Here is a 23,207-nt window from a genome sequence, read left to right as displayed (position 1 = left end):
TGATTATAATCCCAAAAGTGACTATTTTTATTGATTTTTATTCTTTACTATAATCCCCAAATTCAGACAGAAATGTAAACATTCTTTTAATCTCACACTTCTAAGGTAAAAGTGATAATCCTGAGACTGAATCTAAAGGTTTTTTTCTATAGAATTCTGCCTTCAAGTTCTAAGAAGTCAGAATTCTGAGAATTTATTTTGAAGAATTCTTACAAACAAAGCAGAACTCAAAAAGAAAAGTAACCATAATCCTCTTTGTTTATGTGGGGAATGTCTGTCTGTCCTGTATGAGGATGTGTTTACTGTAAATTCACTCTTTTCTTTAGGCCACAGTCGTTACATGTGATCGATCCATTTCTTCAGATTAAAAAAAAAAAATCACAGTCTGTCCCAGTTTCACAGCAGACACAAATATCTACAGAGCATGCAGCTGTCACATGAAACACTGCAGCTATGATTGCACAATAAACACAAGAGTGCGTCTGTGTGTGTGTGTGGACCTACTAACAGCAGCCGACATTTAGAGTGCATCCACTTCATCAACGAGCAGCACTGTGTCCTTTACTGCCTCACAAACTGTGGATTTAAAGGTCGCTCACTAATCCTTCAAACTGACTGATCACACACACACACACACTGATGATACACCTTTTTACTGCAAAACCAAACAGGAAATACACAGCATGGAATTAACAGAGGGCGCCTGCATGTAAACAGAAAGGCTGGCATCATATCTTTCAGATTAAATCTGAAGGTCGTGTTCATCTCTGACATTTTTATTATCATCTGAAATTTTTATCACATCAAATCAAATGTTTTAATGTATCATGAATCACTTTCACACATGTATCAGTCCCACAAAACTCGGTTTTTATGGTAAGTTTATCATTTTTCCTGAAAAGCAATAAAGTTGATGACTCATCCTGCACTAAGGGGCGTGTACTAACTTTCCAACCAATATGTGTGGCTGCATGTCACCGTTACCAGCAGCTGTCACATCAACAACAAAGAACAGGCTGTCCTCCATGTTGGCCTAGCAGCTAGTCTCCATGGTTACGTGATGCTGGAAAGGTGGGCGGGGTCTATTCAGGCTGCAGGGAGCTGACCAATCAGAGCAGAGGGAGCTTTTTTTTTTAAAGCTGCTTCCTGTTTTTATAGGAATCATATAAATAGACAGAAACACATCTGCGGACTTCAAGACTTCTTTGCTGTTGAACTGAGGTGAAAAATCTCACATAAATAATCCCACTGATGAACATAAATATCAATCGGTCATTCTGTAATTTCAATGTAAACAGGAAGCTGGTCTGTTTATAGCTGTACTCACAATAATACAACCAGTCTGTCACCTCTGTACTGATCATATCCCGGGTCAGTTCACAGCTTAACTTTCAGTCTTCAGAGTTCGGTGTCTCCTGTGAACTGTCCCTTTGTGTCTCAGATCAGCTTTGATGTTCGATCTGTTGTAATACTCCCTTCTTCTTCTTCTTCTTCTTCTTCTTCTTCTTCACTTCTGGGTGCTAACTGTTCCACCATGACAGCAGCCCGAGCCCCGGCTCGCAGATGGTCCCCTGAAACAAACAACACAAACAGTCAGTGTGGATGATAAGCTGCGTTCAAGTCAGTTACACTCAGTTCATACGCACAGTGAGCATGACTGGTATGTTCCTCTGCTGGTTTTGTCTCAGTTAACATTCTTATAGAGGCATTAATCACAAAGGAAGTAGAAAACAATGAGGAGCCAGGTGCAGTGTCACATGCTACAGGTCAAGTTTAAGCCATTTAAATGCCACACATGATGCATTTAAGGACCCTCAGAAAGCCTCTTGTGTGTACTTTTGTGACCATTCTGTGTTGGTAGAACAAGTTTAACATAAGTATCTGAATCAATTTGTTTTTAATGAAAATCCTCAGTCAGCTTTTAGTGACACAGATTCTGTTAAAAATCCTTTGCAGGAAGCTGAGTGGGTGTTAATGACGACGTGTGTTCTTACGATCAGAGTGTACGGCGCCTCTTTCTTCTCCATGCTGTCTTCTGGTGGCGGTGCCGTTGACTGTCCTGGCTGTGCTGGTGTTTCAGGTGCTGCAGAGGCCGGGCCCGTCGGAGACGTGTCCACAAAGAGCTCATCCGACACCCGGAAACGGATCTCCTCTCCTTGGTCCATGTACAGGTCATGAGCGCCCTCGTCTGTCTCGTACTCCCACAGCCAAACTTGCTCCGCTTCGTCACTGAAGCTGCAGCTCAGGAAGGCTCCACTTTTAACACAGCGGTGAAGTGCACCATAAATGTGTCCACATACAACAACAAAACACAGTGTGTCACTTTGACTAAGGTAGGATACAATTTTGCAGGCTGCTGAAGTGACTCTGGAGGGATGAGGATGTCATCGAAGAACCCCATCGTCACTGAAGCAGAAGAGTCACAGTGTCACCGACGTTTGCTGATAGTATCTTGATAATCTCTTACAATTTTCCGTATTTTGATAAATAAAATAACTTCAGAAATAACATTCAGTGCAGTTATAAACCCCGACTTACCGTGAACTCCCTCTTGACTGCAGTACTTGATCTTACCGACAAGGATCTCATCAAGGCACGGGTGAAAAACCACATATCTAAAATGAACTGACACAAAAACAAACACACTAAAACTACAAATATGGCAGCACAGTTCTCTCCTGCACATACAGAGCAGTAGCTGAATGAATTAATAGATTTAAGCTCCTCCTACCTTTAGTGTGTGAGGCTCCATCTCCTGGGAAAATATAGGAGTCCTCCAGTTTAGTGATGTCATACAGGCAGATGCAGAGACCCACGTTGTAGACCACCTGGTGAGGATCAACGTGTTTCAGTGGGCTGACAACATCATATTCAACAGTGCAAGGTGTTGTGTTTGGTTGGGGAGCATCCCTCACCTTGTTAGCCAGCTTCTTGTTGAGCTCCTCGGCTATGGCTTCGTTCAGCTTTCTCTGGAAGTTCCACGGCGGGATCCGGACCGTGTCGACCATCTCCACCAACACAAACATGATGCACACAGTACACAAACACACACACACACACACACTGAGCAGCGAATCCACCGGCCTGATCTGTCAGCGTGTTAACAAAGAGCAGCAAATTTAACCGGGAAGCATTTCCGGGTTGTCTTCTTCTTCTTCTTCTCCTCTAAAAACGTCCACAGCGAAAAGGAGAAAACTGCAACAGCAGCTAAATCTAAAACAGCGGTGGAGAATCTTTAACTAAAACACAACCCAAACACACTTAGCAGCAGAGGAAGCAGCCATGACGTCCCCACGTGATAGTTTACGACAGCGCGCTTTTACGACAGGACGCAAAACTTAAAGGCACAGTACACATTTTTGGACGCGATGGACTACAGCGTGCAATATTGACTATATTTATCTAATATTACAATATAGTATTTTTACATTTAGTTTCTTCCATATACCTAATAATAATTTTCTAAATTCAAGTCTAAAATTTTAAAGTCTTATTAGCTGCTTTATTCATATTTAAATAGAAACATAAAAATGTATGTTTTCTTTGCTTTATTGTTGCAGCATATTAAACAATTTAGGTTTGAAGAGAGTCTATATCAATATGTATTTGTTAAATTTCACCAGAATGTTCTGTAGCAGTGTAAATATAAATAAATGTAATATGTGCAGGCATACTGTTGAGTAAAGTGATGGTGTAATGAATGGCTTGATGGCACCTTGTTACCTGACGCTGGTTTTTCCTCTTCTACCACAAAACTCATAAAGAAAACCACAGACACACACATCTGAATTTTTGTCTTTATTATATTACTATTTATATTGTAAATAAAGATATTTCTCTCTATAAAATTGCAGGCATTTGGATTTTTAACATATAATTATAATTAATGTTAAAACAGGAGTGTGAGGAGAATCCTAGCTGTGAAATCAAATCTGTGCATGTTTAATTGATCTCATCTGCACACAAAAAAGCACAATAGCAGAGTACACCTACAAGATGACAACGGCAAATTTGTCACTTTACAGTAAAACTAAAATATCATTGTCACAGTAGGAAGCTTGGCAAGCGGCTGTTTTAAAATGTGCAGAGGAAGAAGAGTCAAACAAATCAGCAAGGAGATTTAAAAAGTGAAGACTGGAAAGAAAAAATCAGTGAAATAATTACGATGATGGTGCTGGTTTTGAAAGAAAGATACATTTTCTTTTTTTTCTTTTTTTTTAGTAGGCATTATTGGCTATAAATCTCCAAAGTGACGACAGCAGGAAGCTGAACGGGCTACCCTCTGACAAAATTAAACACACCCAGCCCTTCAGGATTTGACTTCCTTATAATCCCTTCTCACTGTCGACAGCTAGAATCCAGTATCTGTGCTTTATATTAACCCACAATCCACACATCAGCTGTGAACCTGGGTAATAAAGACCACAGAGAGCACACAAGGCAGCAAACACTCAACTTACATCTCTTTCTTTGCTTATATATTATAATATTCATATAAGATCATTTATTCCTTATATAAAGTGCAGCTATACATATCATTTACAAACGGGTCCACGCTCAGTCAATCGATTTAACTCAGAAAAACGGATTAACTTCTGCAACAGCAGAATGAAGATGAGGTGGATTTATGAGCATGAGCTGAACTCAGAGGACTGACGGCTCTCCCATCGTAAAACAGCAAGATTTAGCTTCAACATCCCAAAAACACAGTTTCAGTAGCGCACACGAAGAATACAACATGGAGCTGTTTTAAACTTAAAGGGGATCTATGACACTTATTTCTAAATGATATTTGTTCAGGGAGTCACGGTTACAGTGGTTGTGTGTCAGTTCTACGGAGTCTCACATAAAATGTTTACACAAGAAAAATAATAATGTGGAAGCACACCTAAACTACTGCTCTTCTAACTCTACAAAGTGCTAGTGTACAGGCGTCTGGACACTAGATTGTGCGTTAAGTTTGCGTAAGAAGACAGCAGGTCTTCTCATGCTGTGGAGGACCAACCTCAACCTGAAGACACATTCAAATACAGACACACAGTCATCTCAAAGACACACTGGCAGGACTAGTCTCAGACATGAGACAACGACTGAATGTCTGATGGACAGCTAGCTGATCTGAGACGCTAACAATGCAGACTATTGTCTTAGGAGAAATCAAATGGAGAGGCAGCATGGAGGGACAGACGAGATAAAAACAATCACCACACAAACACACAGAGGACAGAACAGATGGAAAAGAAAGACGTGGAGTGTTGTATCAGATGTGAGTGAGCTTATGTATTGGCTATGTAAATGGTAGCTAAATGAAACATGAGGTGAGACAGCGGCAGCATAAGTGAGCGACAGTGACCACCAGCTATCATGAGCCGACATCAACCAATCAGATCGATGATTTACAAAAGACCAAAAGTCTTAACAGGATCAAAACTACCAACACATGCACTGATAGGTCTGAACTGTGTGTGGTTTGACTGCAGGCCCAGAGTTTGGTAATCAGGGTCAGCTGACATCATAGGAATCATCCAACAACCAACTAACATCAACCTGTAAGAAGGTCTGCTGGATGAGCTACGTCAGCCAATCCTGCCGTCCAATGGGCATTAGCAGGGGCTTCAGTCTTTGCCGTGTTACTATTTTATTCACTAACTTTGATGGGAGGTTAAAATAATGACTTTTATATATTTACGACTCGGACTTTTGAGCTGTTTGTGTGGAGACATGTGTGTGGAGTGTATATGACTTTTTTGACATTAATGCTTCTTTTGTTATACAGTAATAATACCAGTGTATAAACTGAGGAGTGCCGCCAGCGTCAATGACATACAACGCCGCTATGCTCCAGTGTGCATTTCTTGTGCAATACTTTAACAGTTGCCCTGTTCTCTGTATGCGTAAGTGCTCGTGTGTGTGTGTGTGTGCGCTTTTCATCTGTACAGCGACCTTGTGTGTGTGTGTATGTCCACCCGTCCCTATACATCATCTCCCCCTCATTGCACCTCTCCAGGTCCATGTTTCTCTCCTTGTGATGCCACTAAGGTCCCTCTGCAGACACCTTCATCCTCCTCCGCCTTCTTCTCTTCCTCCACCTCCTCACTGGAGCTCCTTCATCCTATTGAGGGCGGATCCAGCCTTGAACCACTCGATCTGTGTGTCGTTGAAGGTGTGGTTCAGAATGATGGACTCCTGTTTGCCGTCACTGTGCTTGATCAGTGCTGAAAGGGGCTGCAAAAAGATGGAGAAGGTTGTATGAATAATTTATGCAGTCATCCGTTAACAGGATGTAAAGAAAGCTTTTGTTTGCTTCTGTGTTTTTTTTAAGCATTCTTCAGGCCTTTGCTCACCTTTCCGGGGGCAAAGGATTTCAGGCCAACGATAGAGATCTTGTCATCAGGGCGAATTTTGTCGTAGTCATGAGGGTCAGCAAAGGTCAGAGGCAGCAGGCCCTGCTTCTTCAGGTTGGTCTCTGTGTGGTGAAAAGCCACAGTCACGTTTCAGAATGTCTTGAATGACTCTTATAATCCCAGAAAATCCTTAACATGTCATTCTGTCTCCCATGACACTGACCATGGATTCTGGCAAAGCTTTTGACAATGATGGCGCGTCCTCCCAGGTGTCGTGGCTCCAGGGCAGCGTGTTCTCTGCTGGATCCCTCTCCATAGTTCTCATCTCCAACCACCACCCAGTTCACGCCATTGGCCTGGATTATACAATTTTATTGTCTTTCTTAATCTTAATCCCAGTAAAACTGAAACTGCTTCTAAACTTAAAATCTTAAGGAACAAAATGTCTGACTTCACCGTTAGTCACTCTCACCTTATAGAAGCGGGCCACATCTGGCACACCTCCGAAATCCCCGGTCAGCTGGTTCTTGACCTTGTTTACGGCATCGTTATCGATGTTGACGGCCCCAATCAGCAGGTTATTGGAGATGTTGTCCAGGTGGCCGCGGAATTTCAGCCAGGGGCCGGCAGCGCTGATGTGGTCAGTGGTGCACTTGCCTTTCACCTTTGTCATTAAAGATCAAAAAAAGATCATGAGAAGTTAATAAAATCCAGCATTACTCCACTCGCTTTCTCTCTCTGCACAACCACATTTCGTGCTCACTTTGATGAGAACCCTCATGTCCTCCAGGTCTTTTCCATGCCACTTGTCGAAGGGCTCCAGCAGCTGCAGACGGTTACTGGAGGGATTTACATCGACCTGAGCAGCATCAGATCAGAGGGAGACATGACGGTTATTTTTATAAAAAGATAGTGAAGCCAGCAGCTTTTAGATCAAACGGAATTCACTGTAAAGAACTCACCTTGACCGAGCCACTCTCAGCAGGAGGGTGCTGATAAGTGTCCTGGCCCGGGTCAAAGTCCCTGGAGGGGAGCTCGTCTCCAGTCGGGGGTTCCAGCTTGAACTTCTCTCCATTGGGGGCGGTCAGGTAGTCGGTCTCAGGATTGAAGTTAAGAGTTCCAGCAAGGGCCAAAGCAGTGACAATCTAAGGTACAAATACAACCACAAAGACATACAGAGAAGAGGATTATATGTGCAGTACCCCACTGGTGCTGTGTATGTGGCAGCAATGAATGACCTCTTACCTCAGGAGAGGTGACAAATGCATGAGTAGCTGGGTTAGCATCGTTTCTGGCGGTAAAGTTCCTGTTGAAAGATGTAACGATGGTATTCTTCTCTCCTTTTTTCACGTCCTTCCTAAAGAAAACACAACACAGAATTTTAGCATGGTGCTTGTTAACAGCACTGAGTGGCACAAGCTCCAAGGCTGCATGTCTAAAACCCTGCTTGAGGACCTCAAAGACTCAATAGGTATGTTTCAACCACAAGAACTTGAGGCTGTGGAGAAAAAAAAGCTTCCTACTCGGCTTGTAAAATCAATAAATAAGTATATCTTGTGTAGCAACAGCCTAAGATTCACCTTCTGTCTACTCAGACACACACCTATCCTCACACCTATATCGCACTTAAATGTTGATGATGATGCCCTGACCTGTCCCACTGCCCAATGCAGGGCCCACAGGCGTTGGCGAGTACGATTCCTCCCACATCACTCAGGATCTTGGCCTGAAACGGGAACAACAGGGTCTTAAAGAGAGTTCCTGCCTAAAAACAACTCGCCAACCCTCTGTCTGTGGGACTGTGACTCACATATCCATCCCTTTCAATAGTGGCACGGATTTGTTCAGAACCAGGTGTAACTGTAAACTGGGCCTTGCATTTCAGGCCTTTATCCAGAGCCTGCTTGGCTAGAGAGGCTGCTCTGCCCATGTCCTCGTAGCTCGAGTTAGTGCAGCTGCCAATCAGACCTGTTCAGAAGAGAACAGCGAGTGAGAGAGTGTAGAGTTACAGCAGCAGACTGCAAACACTCATTTATTTTTAATAACACATTTTGAAACTTTGGTGAAGAGATGACACTCCAGATCACCTTACTTCTACTGTACACAGGATCTGATTGATATGTTTGTGGCCTACGGTAGAAGGAGGTGAGTGCTAGTGCTGTGCAGAACATAATCCAGTAACAAAACCACAGAGCTAGGCATCTTCCACAAGAGGAGAAGCGGATTCAGAGACAATCTGCCATTTCTAAAGGGATTTTCTGCAGCAGTTTGTAACCATGGACGAAACTTGGGTCCACCACTTCTAATCAGACCAAAGAAACAATACAAACAGTGGATCCTCCCACTTTAGGCCACAATCTGTTTACAGTCAAGTAACTCTCATCATTAATACTGACCAACTTTAACCTCCAGAGGCCAGCCATTCTTCTCAGCAATGGCACCGATGTCAGACACAGGGTGAGCCAGGTCAGGAGTGAAGGGTCCGTTAATGTGAGGCTTCAACTGTTAACACAGACAGACACAAACTGTGATGTTAGCCGCCATCATGCCTCCAGAAGAGAAGAGAGAGACGGCACTTTAACCCACCTCGCTCAGGTTAATTTCAATCACTTGGTCGTATTCACAGTCTTTATCTGGGACTAAGTCGTCTTTGAACTGATCAGCCAAAGAGGCGATCTCTGTGGGAGGAGCGACACAGAAACACACACGTAAGACAGTAAATTAAAGTAACGCGTTAAACGGTAACACGGACTGACCTCCACGACCAGTTTTCTCCAGGTATGTCTTCATGCGGTGATTGTAGGGGAAAACAGAAGTGGTGGCCCCAATCTCAGCACCCATGTTACAGATGGTGGCCATCCCTAAAATGTATTATATAATCATTCATAAACCTTTATATAATCCTGTCTTTGCCTTGTGGTGTATCTCCTTGTTACCAGTGCAGGAGATGGAGTCAACTCCAGGCCCGTGATACTCCACAATGGCCCCTGTGCCTCCTTTTACAGTCAGGATGCCAGCCACCTTCAGGATGACATCTTTTGGAGAGGTCCAGCCAGAGAGAGTTCCTGTCAGCCTCACTCCAATCACCTGATGGACAGTAACACATGCTGAAAAAACACATACAGAAATACATGGGATACTGACGCATCTGATGATGCCACTAACTCACCTTGGGGCATTTGAGCTCCCATGGGATTCCAGCCATGACGTCTACAGCATCAGCTCCCCCCACTCCGATACAGATGGCACCTAGGCCGCCGCCGTTGGGAGTGTGTGAGTCTGTGCCAATCAGCATCACTCCAGGGTAGGCGTAATTCTCCAGGATGATCTGCCCAGAGAGGGAAACATCTGCAGTCAGTCACCCATGTTCTAAAAACTGATATCCCAGGGAATGAAAGTCAGACACCAGCAGCTTTCTTAGTTTAAAGTTTTAAGTTCTTTTAAAAGTTTTTACTTTGAAGTGAACATCAGAAAAGTAACATAGTATCATAAAGGATTACACTGTACCTGATGGATGATGCCTGAACCAGGTTTCCAGAAGCCAACTCCATATTTTGCACCAGCTGTTGCAAGAAAGTTGTACACCTCCTGGTTCACTTCCTGTTTTTAGAGTAATAAGAAGAGGTCAATTGAAGACACCAGTATGCTTCAAATTGATGGCTGTAGCACCCTGGGCAGTCTTATTATTTAACTTTCCCTCCAGGCCTGTGGTTAACCAAACCAGCAGCTACAGAACCAAAGAGAACAGAGAACCACATAATTGGCTGCTGGCTAAGAATCAACTGCTGTCCAAACATTGTTGAAGTGCTCGTACAGGTCTCTCATTTTTTTAACACTATAAACACCCTCACCTTGGCCCTCTGTAGGTCCTGAGCGCCCCCGATCTGTGCCTCGATCAGGTGGTCGCAGTGAATGGTGGAAGGAACTGCCACCTTTGGCAGGCCACTGCTGATGAACTGAAGCATCGCCATCTGAGCCGTGGCGTCCTGCATGGCCACGCGGTCAGGGCGCAGGCGCAGGTAGGTGCGGCCGCGGTCGATCTCCTGCCCTGCCGGATCATCCAGATGACCGTACACGATCTTCTCTGACAAAGTGAGTGGCCTGTTGAGTCTAGAAGGATGGATTGTGAGAAATGTCTCTTAAAGTGCTCTATCCAGACTTTTACTGGATCAGTTTGGGAGCATATGATAATTTCTAATTTTTCTTTGCAAATATACTTTTGAAACATTACTGTATTAAGCTGGAATTGATCAAAGGATTTCTTTAATAGTGATATAGCAGTCAGTAATATGATCTTAGTTAGAGGAGAAAGTCATCACCCAAACTTAGCTGCTGGGCTCCAATGGTTCTGACAAGCCAACACTGTAAATGTCACAGGATTTACTGCACAGTTGGGATGAACACCAGAGCCAAAACTGGCATCAACAAACTCTCTATGTGTTTGTGAGAAAGTAAACATGCTGACCTCCTGCGTACAATGTGGATGTTCTCGTGGATCTTCTCATAGTTGACACTGGAGCCGGGCTCAAAGCGGCTCATGGCCACCTTGGCCTTGGCGCTGAAGACTGCGGAGACATGAAACCGTCTTGCGCCACTTCCAAGTACCAGCTAAAGGTAAACAGAAGGTAATTCAGAGAAATGACACCATAAAAAGGAGCAACACATAAAGTTTGTGGCGGAACAGAGAGGCAGTTAAATTATAAAAGACAAAAGGCATGACCAGTTTAGTTAAAACATAACTGGCACCAGTAAATGTGAAAATCGGGGACTGCTTCATATCTTCACAGCCGTTTAGACACCAGGTGTCTTTTCTCACTTTCAGCACTGTAAGCTAGTTACATGCAGCTTTGCCACTTCATTAACACTGATATTAAGTGGAAAGCTACTATGCTCTGGGAGAACTGGAAGAAAGGTCACACAGCTCACACAGCTGACATCAGCCACACCCACTGAACTCTCTGAAACACTGAGTGCATTGAATATTGCCCTTTCTACTAAAAGCAAACAAATATCTGGAAAAAGAACAACACTTCATTCATCCTCAGTGAACCAATTTATTGAATTCTATGCAAAACGCTGTTTACTTACAGAATTGATACACAGTGTGCTTCAAGCACACAAACAACAAACTTCTTCTGAACTTCTGAACACACCCACAGTGCAGACAGTTAACCAAAACAGAGTTAATACCATGTGATATTTACTAACAGATACAGGCAGAGATGCTGTCTGAATGTGTAAATGCACTGAGGAGGACCCATAAAAAAGCAAAACTCATCCAACAGTTAAATAAGTTGCTTATATATATTAACGTTTATAACTAAAACGTATCCAAGGTCTTTCATTATTTGTACTGACTGTGTGTTACATCACCCTGCTCAGCACACTGATGTGTATCAGACCCAGCTGTCAGGGATAAACCGGTTATCAACAGCTCATTAGGAAACTACGTAACCTTGCATTCACCTTGTGCATATCGGGGCATGTAGGCCCGTTTACAGCCACGACTTAACTAAAGTACACTGAAGTGAATCATCTTTAAAAATGACGAGTATTTTTAATGATGTTATTTCTAACCGATGCACTGCCTCGCTGTCAGGAGTCAAACGGGGACACCGCGACCTAAGAGCCGGGGCAGTTTCCGCCTGCTGTTATTCCTCATTCATCCGCTGTAGGTGCGCAATAAGCGATGGTCGGTGCCCAACATCACACAAGGATCTGTTTTCACATCAGCTGTGAGCAACAGAAGGGCCATAAATATCTCTAACAAAGTAAAATAACGTTTTCTTACCCGTAGTCTGGTAACAGTCAAACAGTAGGACGCCATTTTGTATTTTGTTCTTGTGTTGAGCGTCGCCCAAATATGGCGTCACTGACTATAACAGGCGGGAAAATAAAATAAAAATGGTATTTTTGGTGACGATTATGATGTTATTATTCGTATTATTATTCTTATTATTAATATTATATATTTTTTAATCGTAACAATATATACTTTTATATTTACATTGAGATTTATAGTATGTTAATCTTAAATTGTCAGAGTTTGAAAGTGTCTGGTTACATTAAACATATTTGGATGTCTAATACTCCACTGAAGAAACCTACAAAACAAAATAGAGAAAAAAAATCCCTAAATCACACTGATTATTATGCACTGATAAGAACTTCATCTCCCATAAGCCCCTTATAAACGCCAGGTTGTTTTAGCTGCTGCTGCCCAATCATATGCGGGTCCTCCCCGCTCTCAGCCAATGGGGTCTCTGTTGCTATCACAGCTTGTATTTTTAGTAAATTGCAGAGCAGCGAAGGAAACTACACATACCTTTCCGCCACATAAAGTAGAGCCTGGTGGGCAATTTTGGGTTTTATATGAAGAGATAATAAATGTTTTGTTTTAGGTGTTTCGGCTTTTAATAGAATAAAAAATAATCCACAATTTTTTTTAAAGATAATAACAAGTGACATATTGTTTTTTTTTACTTTTATATAATCACGTTGGGAATTAATATTGAAATAGATGCACCCCTATTGATTCACCATACCAGCCAACCAAATTGAATTCAAAATAATATTAAAAAAACAAATAATGGGCACTAATAATTATTTGAGAAAAGTAGTCCCTGCCGTCATGGGGGTGTGGGCGAGTCACCGTGTATAAATACGCCGGGTTGTCAAACAGTAAAGTTTCACTGGACCCCTCCATGCAAAGTGTCAGCTGGAAGTCAAAGTGGAAAAACGGTCTGAGCGTCTGAGAATCCGGGCAGCCGTGGGAGAAGAAGCTGAAACACGCACACACACACACACACACTGTGCTTAACATCTGAATCCGTGAGTGGACACATCCGCCGTGAAATCAGAGGCATCACAGGGGAATTAAAAGAAGAGACGCAGGAGTGCGAGCTGGGGCATCATCAGTGACGAGAGGTGAGAAATGAGGAATTTGTGTGTGTTTGTGTTGGCGGAGCTGATGTAGCTGCTCCGTCCTGCTGCTGTCTTTCCATCAGAACGCGCTGACTGTAATGAATGGCTGCTTCAACCACTGAATAAAGCCACTGCTTTGTTTTTGTCTCAACCATATATCAATATATCAGTGCTCCTGCCTGAAAGTGCGCACGGCGGGGGTGTATGCCGAGTCTTTTTGGTGGCAAGGGGGCTAATCACAGCTTAAATTGTCATTTATTTACAGCGACTATTGGGCTAAAAGAGGATTCTCCACCTGCATGTCAGCTGCTTCTTTCCACTGCTTTTTATACAAACCTTAAACCTTTTTGCACCGCAAAAACCATGGGTTCAATTTAAAATTCTGTGCAGGCAGGCCCCTCTGCTGCCTAAATTGTATAAATTCTATGTGCTGTAGCTTATGCTAAGCTCAGTGCTGCTACATGCTGTCATAATGAGAGCATGTAAACAAAAATAAGACTCCTCTGATTCCCCCCCTGGCTGATGCTCTGATCCGGGCCTGCAAACATTAAAAAAAAAAACCCACCTCATTCAAAACAGCAGATGCAAAATGATGATTTGAATGTATTGTTGTTGCTGCACATATTAGATGTCATTGGATGACATTGTGTGTGTCTCTCTGTGTTTGTATTGAGATGTGTGCAGCAGCTCATTGTGCGCTCAGGTGATAGATTCTGTATCATGAGGGGCGGCAGAGAAGAATTTGTACCACAGAGGAAGGAAAGCGGGCCCTGTTTATTTATAGCCTCCTTTTTTTTTCTTCTTTTTTTTTTAAACCAGCCCCCATCTTTATCCTTCAATGTCACCCCTTTGCTCCCCCCTCCGTCTCCGAAAGGAGAATGTGTGAATCTTCAGCTTGTGCAGCCTGTGTGCAGCTTTATCTGTAATAACATTAGAATTGTCTTTAATCGGAGGCGTCTTTCTAATCTTAGCTGCTGAATCCCCATCTGGCATGGAAGTGAATGTGAGGGGAATTGTTTGTGTGTGTGTGTGTGTGGGAGGGGAAGGGAGAGGGCGTTAGCAGTGCATGTTGGGAAATTGTGTTCTGTAGAGAGGGCTAGCTGTCCTGCCATTTTACACATCCTCCTCCAGAATGTCTTGTGGTGTTTGTTTTTGTCTTTCGTTGGGTTTGCAGTGGTGGACGGAGTCACAGCGAGAAGCAGGTTGCAAAAAGGATTTATGAAGCTCGCAGCTCGACATCTGTTCCATCCTGCAGACGAGTGAAATTGATTGAAACTGATGACTTCATGCATTAATGTTTTGAAGTTTCTTCTTTGAATTTGTCCTTGCAGGTCAGAACAGAAATAATAATGTGACACCAGCTTTTCCTGCCTGTATGGAGGCTGCAGTGTGTCACAGCTAAACAGTCTTAGCTGATGCATGAAACAGGTTCAAGGTTTTTTTTGGTCTAGTGACTGGAACAAACCTCACTTTCAAGTATATAAATTAAACATATTTATTATTAACAACACAATCTAAAACGACAGGGAAATGTTTCCGGGGGGAACCCAAAAAATGACGGACGTGGTTGAGCTACCAGGGGAAAAGCAAAGGAAATCATGTGATCTGGATGTCAAAATAAACAAAAACTTATTATTATTAAAACTTATTGCTGATTTTGATCAATTAAAAAGTGATATAACATTAAACAAATAGCCGGTCCTTCACTTTTTTGGACTCCAGGACATGTGGTGTTGTCTGTTTACGTGCAGCTTGTTTGTTTTTCATGCAGTTATTTAAAAAAAAAAATGAGGATGTGGGACGTGGTTCCAAGTCTCAGTATGATTGAAATTATTTGAGCTGCTGCAGCTGGCTGAAGCAGAAAGGGAAATACAACCTGGTCATCTTCTCATTTTAGTAGCTTCTAAAATGAGCTACTGGTGTTGGCTCTAATAGCAACAGAATAAAAACCCATTATGACAAAAAGCAGTGAGCTATTTAAAGATAATAGAATAATTGCTGTAACTGTGGGACAAAATAACAAACATAGTTTGAGTAAAGGTTCTTTACAGCATCAATCAGTGGCATCATTAGAGGTAAATAATGTTTTATTTTTGCATCATTTGTTTGTGAATAAAGTCAAAAAAAGAGGGGGGAACAAATAAAAGGGGCAGCAGGGGCTCAGTGGTAGAGCAGGGTTGTCCAATAACTGGAAGGTTGGTGGTTCGATCCCAACTCCTCCCTAAGTCATTGTTGTGTGTCCTTGGGCAAGGCACTTTACCCGCATTGCCTCCAGTGCACTCATTGCTGGACACCCAAATTTCCCCACCATGCATGATGCACCCATCTCTCTGTATCTGCACAGAGAGCAGCGGAATAACATCTTATTCCTCCTGTTCTCTCCTGTTTAACTTCTTTTCTTCTGTCTTCACAGTTGAGACCTGAAAACACGCCACAAACATCCTGCAACCTGCTGCCGCTGCCTTCAAGGTGCCTTTACCATGGTGACACTAAAACAATCATTCACTTTAAAATAAGCCAGTGGAAGAGGGGAAAAAAGGACTTATTGAAGCTTTACTGTCATCGTCTTCGACACTTTGTTTCCACGACGGCGCTCAGCTGGTGCAGCCATGCATCTGGAAGTGAAGGTCGCCCTCAACTTCATTGTGTCCTATCTGTACAACAAGCTGCCTCGCCGGCGAGCTGACCTGTTTGGGGAGGAGCTGGAGAGGATACTGGTGTCCCGTTTTGAGGGTCACTGGTACCCCGAAGCCCCGCTCAGGGGCTCTGGTTTCCGCTGCATCCACCTGGGAGCGCCCAGGGACCCTGTGGTGGAGCTGGCTGCCAAGAGAAGTGGGCTGGACACGGAGGAAGTGCGCGCAAATGTTCCAGCAGAGCTGAGTGTGTGGATCGACCCCTATGAGGTCTCCTACCAGATCGGAGAGAAGGGGGCGGTGAAGGTGCTCTACCTGGAGGACCCTCCAGGCCTGGGCTGCGACAGCGAGAGGCCAGAGGGGGTGATCAGAGAAGGTAAAGGAGATGCAGAGGCCGAGGAGGCGAAGAGCCTGGGCTTCAACCCAGAGGCTCAGGTGTTTGTACCAGTTGGAAGCCAGGCCTCTCCTGCCCTCATGTCGTCCCTGTCCAGCTCTCCCACTCCTCTGACTGCACAGTCCTGTCCCGGCCTCTTCAGCTACCCCAGCTCCAGCACTCCCACTGACCCCGGCATCCACTCTTCCAACACCTCCACCCCTTCCCCTCCCAGTGCCGGGCTGCCCTACCTCTCCACTCAGCAGCCGCCCTCCACTCTTCCCACAGCCCGTCCACAACCAATCACGTTCACCACCGCCAGCTTCGCTGCCACTAAATTTGGCTCCACTAAAATGAAGAAGTGCAGCGGCGGCGCCGGGTCGGCAGCTGGATCTGGTGTCATCGTGCCACCTTCCCAGAGGATGCTGTCCCGCTCCCCGACCACCATCTCTGCACCGGAGCTGCTCAAGCACAAGCCCCTGTCTCTGTCCTTGCACTCCCTCGGAGGTCCCATCCCCAGCCAGCTCTCCCCCAACGCCAAAGAGTTCGTCTACCCAGGATCCCCAGGCCCGCTTTACTTCGACGCCGACACCCAGCCCATGCAGCCGCACGCCAGCCCCTTCCAGCCCCCGCACACTGTCAACACCCACCCATCCTTTGACCCCTTCTCCAGCCCTCCCGCTCAGAGTGTGGGCATCATCGGCGGTAATGGAGGGATCTCTTACATGGAGAAGCCGCCGTTCGTGGAGGGTTTAGGAAGCTACAACCTGCAATATCCCAGCCAGTCCTTCCAGCCTGTCGTGCTGGCCAACTAGGCCTTCATTTGTTGTGGGAGGAGTTGGGTGTAGGACAGCGACGCTCCACATATTTTCAGTTTTTCTAACAAATTGTTCTAACACTAACACATGTTAACAGTTAGTTTTACTACAGAGATTTAAAAACACCTCGTCCACTGAATATTTCATGTGACTTTTGTAACCCCTCCCTGCGTCTTCATTGCTGTTCGTCGTCACGTTGTCTGTGTTGGTTTTGACAGAAGTGGGTGGAGGTGAGTTTCTTTCTACTGCTAGTCGTTTGCCAATCTCTTCTGTTCATTTTTTCCCCCCGTTAATTGCTATCAAGAGAGATTTGTTTGTATTTGTTGCTTTCTGGTAGTCTGATGGGCTCGGCACTAGAATAGCTCCCTTTTTTTTTTTTTTTTTTTTGCACTGCACTGTCATGCTGTGAAAAAGGAGTTTGCCAAGTCCTGCAGGGAACGACGGCTGTGGAAAACTCAGCACTTTGCTCTGCAATCTGCTCTGCCCTACTTGCCACAAATACAGAGAGGGGGGCTCTGCTGTCTCTCAGTGTGTGAGAGTCCTGTTCTGTTTTGTTGTAGCTCAGCGTGATTGAGCTTGAAACGCACTCGTGCACGGATGCATATTGAAAGCAGGTTAGCATCAGCTGTACATGACCGGGGTTTCAATGATGTTATGTAGAAGAATGTCTTGGAGGGGGGGGGGGGGGTGATGCAGCTGTGAAGGTCATTGGGGAAACCTTTTGTGAATGTGAGAGGCAGATGAAGACAATAATGACGTGCTGATAACCTCAGCAGTGCTGGATCTGATGGTTTGTGCACATCCCAGTCAGCAGTGTGTGAAGGTGAACAGGCGGAGAAGGAGCGGAGGGGGGGGGAGGGGATGCAGCAGCTAAGCAGTAGGGATTGTGATAAATGGCTTAGCATGACTTTGACTATGAAGGAGAGGTTTTCCTGCGCATAGAAACGAAAGGGAGAGAAGCAGCTAGAGGGTTCTGTCTGTCTGCTCGGTGCTGCCGGGGTGTGTTGGTTTAGAAAGCGACACTTTGAAACCCAGAGCACGTTTCTGGTGAGCTTAAATAGTATTGAAGCCAAAGGCTCACACTATTCTCTCCCTGCTCTTGAAATTCTCCAGTGATCTCTGGCAGAATCATACAGTCCAGAATCATACAGTCTAATTTTTTGCCCCCCCCCCCCCCCCCCAGCTGCAGTGAGGGAGGAATGTTCTGTATGTGTGGCTTGATGTCTCTAACAATGTGCATTTAACAGCCGAGTCCGGTGTCATTGTTGTTAGTCACTACAGTAAAGAATAACCTCCGCATGTCCGGCACTTTACTACTGGGCTCATAATGCTAAAACATTCCTCTGCCCTTTGTTTGGCTATGGAGAGTTGAAGCCCCGCCCCTTTTAGTAGACCACCAAATCTTTTTTTTTTTTTTTCTTAAACCTAGCCCAGTTTGGACGTTTGAAGTGTAGCATGAGTCACACGTGCAATTTTATCACATACGTCAGCTTAAAAGCTAGTTTTGCTTTCATGTTATTGAAGTACGAGATGCAAAAATGGGTACTTGGAGCGACCCCAAATAACTGCGGCCATGTTGACGTGCTCCTTTACAATAAATCACAACCGACAGATGTATGGTGACTCATGCTGCATTTCAAACCCAGAGCAGAACATTATTTGTCAAAATAGAACCCCATGTGGTCCACAAAGAAGGAGCGGAGCTTCTCCTCTTTTGCACATATTTTCTTCTGCTCTGATGAAACGCTTTAGAGATTCAAAGAGGAGCTAAACGTCACAACGCTAAGTCACATTTGAATGTTTTCCAGACGTGTATCTATAAATGTTTTTCTATCGGACGGCTCAAGGACCCTTGACTTGTGCTCACGCTGGTTTTGCAACGCATGCAAGTTTTATTTCTTTATCGGGGCGGGTAGGGGTGTTACACACTTCTGTAAACAATTGTGAGGGAAAGATTTGTATTTTTTTGTTTCTGTAATTTATTTCTATATTTTGGGTTTTTTTTGTTTTTTGCAAATTATCACTTACATTTGTATGAGTAAGACATGATGAGTCCAGGAATATGTACTGTATATAAAGAGTTCTTATGTTCAGATTCCTTGTTTAGTTTCTTACATGCCGAAGTTATTTTTTCAGAAAATAACATGAATATATGCAAAACTGAGACAAAATAAAGATGTACAGAACAAAGTATTGAATGTGTATTGTACCTTGTACAGCATTTGTCTAATAAGACGGGTAAATGTATTAATTCTTAGATTTGGATTTATTGGAGTTTGAGAAGTGAATGTTTACAGTGGGTTTGTGTAGGAAAAGATGGCTGATATCACACTCTGTGCTCCCACCGCAGGCTGACAACACCACTCCCATGAGCAGGACATGTATACCAAAAAGCTCCACATTTTCAGTGTCCATATTTATCCCTTTGATTTGGCCATTTCCAATGTTTTCTTGACTTATTAACCCTTTGTTTTTAACCTGTATGCTACTTCATTACCCAGATCTACTTGGATTTTTAGTGAACTAGTGGTAGATTCAACTTTGAAGGTTCTATATGTAAGAATTTGAGGGAACATTTAAATTATTTCCACCTCTGACTTCACCTAAAACATGTTTATACTCGCTCCAGCCTGCCTCGACTCGGCGTGAAACACTAGCTAGCTTAGCTTGCCTGCTAACGTGGACAAATTACTTGCCAACTGATATTATAAAAACAAAAAAAATACTCTTCTGAGCAAATAATGGCATCTAATTGATCCAAACTTTAGGGCTCTTTGGCTGCTAAATTAGCTAGCTTGCTATAAATCATTAAACCAGCTATTATCAACAAGTAAACAACAGTAGGCTATAGCTAGCTGGCTAAGCTTGGTTTGCTCATTTGTTAATGTAAGCAAACCAAGATACACACTAGCTAACGTGATCAACTTTAGTCAACTTTATTGCCATAATATTAAGACTCAGGAGGACAACGCAACAAAATAGGACAACATTTGCAGAAGGATGCTAACCGCAGTTCCCTCAGTGGCCACAGGTGTCACTAGTCAGCTGTTGTCTTATATGTAGAACCTTCAAACCTGACTTCACCTCACTTGTTTTTCTTTCTTTCAGCGGGTTCTGCTCGCTCCCATCAGCCTTTTGTACCTTTACTATAGCCATATCCCAGACTGTCTTTGCTTACACAGATGCTCACCCTTCTCCAGTGCAATGTAACGCCATAATTTAAACTTCCCTGAACGATTCAAGGGGGTTTCTACCTCTCAGCACCCTGAAAGAAAAAAAAAATATATCCAGTGTCGTCAGTAGGAGGACGGAGTTACGGCAGGTTTGAAATGAATGTGCAGTGAATGTGTCTCTGTTAGGTCAGTAGTCGGCCCTGTTTTCAGACAGCCTGCCAAAAATAAATATTAAAACTCAGTCACAGTGAAGAATTAAACGTGTGTTTCATCAACTATTTCAAACACACGCTGCATACGCAGGCTGTTCTGTGATCAGGGCTGAACAATAGTAAAGAGGGAAAGCAAGAATTTTGTATTCTGATGTCCTTTGCTTATATCGATGTGTGCGTTTTATTTTGCACTTTGGAATATTTCATTGTCATAAAAGAAGTTTATTTTCTATGTCAAATTTAACATATAAGACTAAAAATAGATATACTTAAAAGGTTCAGATGATGTATAAATATAGTGCTTCTTTCCTGCCTGTATTTTATTATTTTTGTTTCCTATTTTGTATCTGATCTGTACACCCTGTAGATGTAAAATGAATCTTTCACTACTGAAATGCAATGACCTGTTTTCTGTGCTGCCCCTCGGGAATGGGGAGTTACTACTGCAGTTTCTTATTGTATCAGATTCTTTTTTAAGTTTGTAATAAAAACAGATTGGCAAAAATAAGCATGGAAAATAAGCTGATTGTGTCGTCCTCATTGTTTGATCAGAATACAGTCATTATTGTGGAAGTTTGTAGCCCGTTGGTAGAAGGACATAATCTACATTTACACAGTTTTACACATTCTGTGTTGAAGTCATCTTGAAAGTTTCCACAGCAGTGATGTTGTCATGGCGAATACTGAGCTCCTCCTCCTCCATCCTGTTGGAGAGGTGTCAGTGTGAGGGTGTAGATCAGGTGAGCAGGTGTTGGATGATGGTGGACTTGTGGTCTGGATCTTGTTGGTCTCCTCCTGTAGCTGTCTCAGAGATCAGTGTAGTCGGCCCCTGTAACAGTGTGACCCCTTTTCCAGGTGGTCCAGCAGCAGAAAACAGAGACCATCACCTTGATGCAGACCTCACTGATTTGGAGACTCTGTCTGTTTCCACTGTTTGGATTGTTCTCTGCTCTCTGGTTGGAGGTGGTGGACCCAGGTCTGATCCATGGTTACAGACCGCTGCAGAAATCTCTCAGGATCCTCCTCAGAAATGACAGATTAGAGTTACTTGCGAATAGAATATAGATATAATAGAATATAATATGTGAAACAGATCAATTGTATTATAGTCGTTTTAGTGCGCTTTATTGTGTTTTGTCTCTTTGTATATTCTGCAAAACTGACTGCCGTGACCCGGATTCGAACCGGGGTTGCTGCGGCCACAACGCAGAGTACTAACCACTATACGATCACGGCTGGCCACCTGTTCTGTTGTAAATTGACACATTGTCTCTGGATCTTCCCACCCAGCTCTGAGCTGATGTAGCACTGTGGTATTAGAACATGACATGGGTTGTGTCAGTGGTCTCCTGTGTGGTGATGATGACCTCTGCTACCTTCCTCACCATGCTGCCCTCCATTAGTGTGTTGCCATAACATAAAAAAAAAAGTTTCTGCAACTAACCCCCTTCATCAGGCCTCATACTTATCAGTCACTTATTTTAGATCAAAGACGATGAGAAGCTGATCCAGAGATCCTCAGACTGAGGGGGAGTGCGTCTTTTTTATTGCAGTAAACAAATTCGGGTGATGTTTGATCAATAATTCAAAGATGAAATTCTCGAATGTGAGCAGCCAGATTGCTCCACCACCCACCTCAGCTGGACTCATCCCAGCAGATCTTACTCCACATTTCATCATGCACCTCTCCGCCTGCCTGCCTGCCTCTCTGCACAGCCAGCTGTAAAAGCTGGCTCACACACGTCCGGGCTGAGTGTAGTGACATGTAGTGGTGTGACATTAACATGCATGGCCGGTCTCCTCTCGGCTGTCATCCACCTCGCTTCATATGCCCTCCATCTTTCTCTGCCCGTGTCCTCCCATTCTCCTTCACCCTCCCTCTTCATCCTTTCCTCCTCCCTATTCCCACAGCCCATCCTTTGCTTCCACATATTCCTTTCCATCCCTGTGTGTGTGTGTGTGTGTGTGTGTCCACACACACACACACACACACACACACACACACACTAAGGCTGCTGCTGTTATGCAACACAGCTCCCCTGTGTGTCGATGTGATCATTACGCAACGTCTCCTTCTCTGGAATACTGATGAGCAGCAGGATGGAGGCAACAAAGGGACATTGAAAAAAAAACATGGCGTCTGATAGAAATATCCTATTATGTGTGTGTGTGTGTGTGTGTGTGTGCATGAAGGAAGAAACTGCGCATCTTTTGTTCTCTGTTGTTTATTTGTCTCCCGCTGCAGCTGGTCGATGACTCACACAAGGTCGAAACAGGAGCCCACACGTCATTAAATTCCAATTTATTTCATATGCATAATACAAGATAACAATTAGGACTGCATGTATCTTATACATGGTTAGGACAAATACAAAAACACCCAACAAAAAACATGTTTATATAAAAACCCAGCAAAAAAATCAAAACACCACAAAACAAAACTGTAAAAATGTTTTTTTTTATATCTTTAAATTATTTTTTTCATATTGTATCGGAGCTACTTTGAATAGTAAACAAGGACATGATGTCATTGATGCGAAGCACCTGAAGCCAAAACCTAAAAAAAAACAAAAAAAAAACTGGCTCCTCTGCGCCACCTGCAGGCAAAGTATTGTAACTTCTTTTCTACATTTCAAGTCAATTTTATTTTATTTTTTCCTGCTTTTTATTGCTCAAATGTTACATCCTGGATGAGAATCATGGAGGTTACTGCGCCCTCTACAGGCGAGG

At 43.6% G+C, this 23,207-nt stretch overlaps 3 protein-coding genes and 1 non-coding gene across 4 annotated transcripts; 1 reads left to right on the top strand and 3 right to left on the bottom strand.

The window, feature by feature from the left end:
* Positions 1-269: 269 nt before the first annotated feature.
* Positions 270-3,299, bottom strand: polr3h (polymerase (RNA) III (DNA directed) polypeptide H). The gene is made up of 6 exons (XM_028412016.1): positions 2,916-3,299; positions 2,732-2,828; positions 2,539-2,625; positions 2,343-2,406; positions 1,995-2,229; positions 270-1,571 (listed from the first exon to the last, which is right to left on the bottom strand). The coding sequence occupies exons 1-6, from the start codon at positions 3,024-3,026 to the stop codon at positions 1,521-1,523; spliced, it is 645 nt and encodes a 214-aa protein (XP_028267817.1). The 5' UTR covers positions 3,027-3,299; the 3' UTR covers positions 270-1,520.
* A 922-nt stretch (positions 3,300-4,221) lies between these two features.
* LOC114440155 (aconitate hydratase, mitochondrial-like) lies at positions 4,222-12,213 on the bottom strand. Its single transcript, XM_028412454.1, has 18 exons — positions 12,136-12,213; positions 10,810-10,952; positions 10,196-10,454; positions 9,852-9,944; positions 9,514-9,672; positions 9,281-9,431; positions 9,101-9,205; positions 8,931-9,022; positions 8,741-8,846; positions 8,155-8,312; positions 7,997-8,070; positions 7,590-7,701; positions 7,307-7,489; positions 7,108-7,203; positions 6,817-7,008; positions 6,568-6,700; positions 6,345-6,466; positions 4,222-6,225 (listed from the first exon to the last, which is right to left on the bottom strand). Exons 1-18 carry the CDS (start codon positions 12,169-12,171, stop codon positions 6,094-6,096), a joined length of 2,346 nt encoding a protein of 781 aa, XP_028268255.1. The 5' UTR covers positions 12,172-12,213; the 3' UTR covers positions 4,222-6,093.
* Positions 12,214-13,049: 836 nt separating this feature from the next.
* Positions 13,050-20,998, top strand: tob2 (transducer of ERBB2, 2). The gene is made up of 2 exons (XM_028412739.1): positions 13,050-13,271; positions 15,682-20,998. The coding sequence occupies exon 2, from the start codon at positions 15,878-15,880 to the stop codon at positions 17,087-17,089; it is 1,212 nt and encodes a 403-aa protein (XP_028268540.1). The 5' UTR covers positions 13,050-13,271; positions 15,682-15,877; the 3' UTR covers positions 17,090-20,998.
* Positions 20,999-21,641: 643 nt separating this feature from the next.
* Positions 21,642-21,713, bottom strand: trnah-gug (transfer RNA histidin (anticodon GUG)). Its single transcript has one exon. It is a non-coding gene; the product is annotated as a tRNA-His (tRNA).
* Between the last annotated feature and the right edge of the window lie 1,494 nt (positions 21,714-23,207).

The sequence above is a fragment of the Parambassis ranga genome, chromosome 8, assembly GCF_900634625.1.
Source record: "Parambassis ranga chromosome 8, fParRan2.1, whole genome shotgun sequence".
NCBI classification, from domain to species: Eukaryota; Metazoa; Chordata; class Actinopteri; family Ambassidae; genus Parambassis; species Parambassis ranga.
This window is presented reverse-complemented; position numbering and strand designations above follow the sequence as displayed.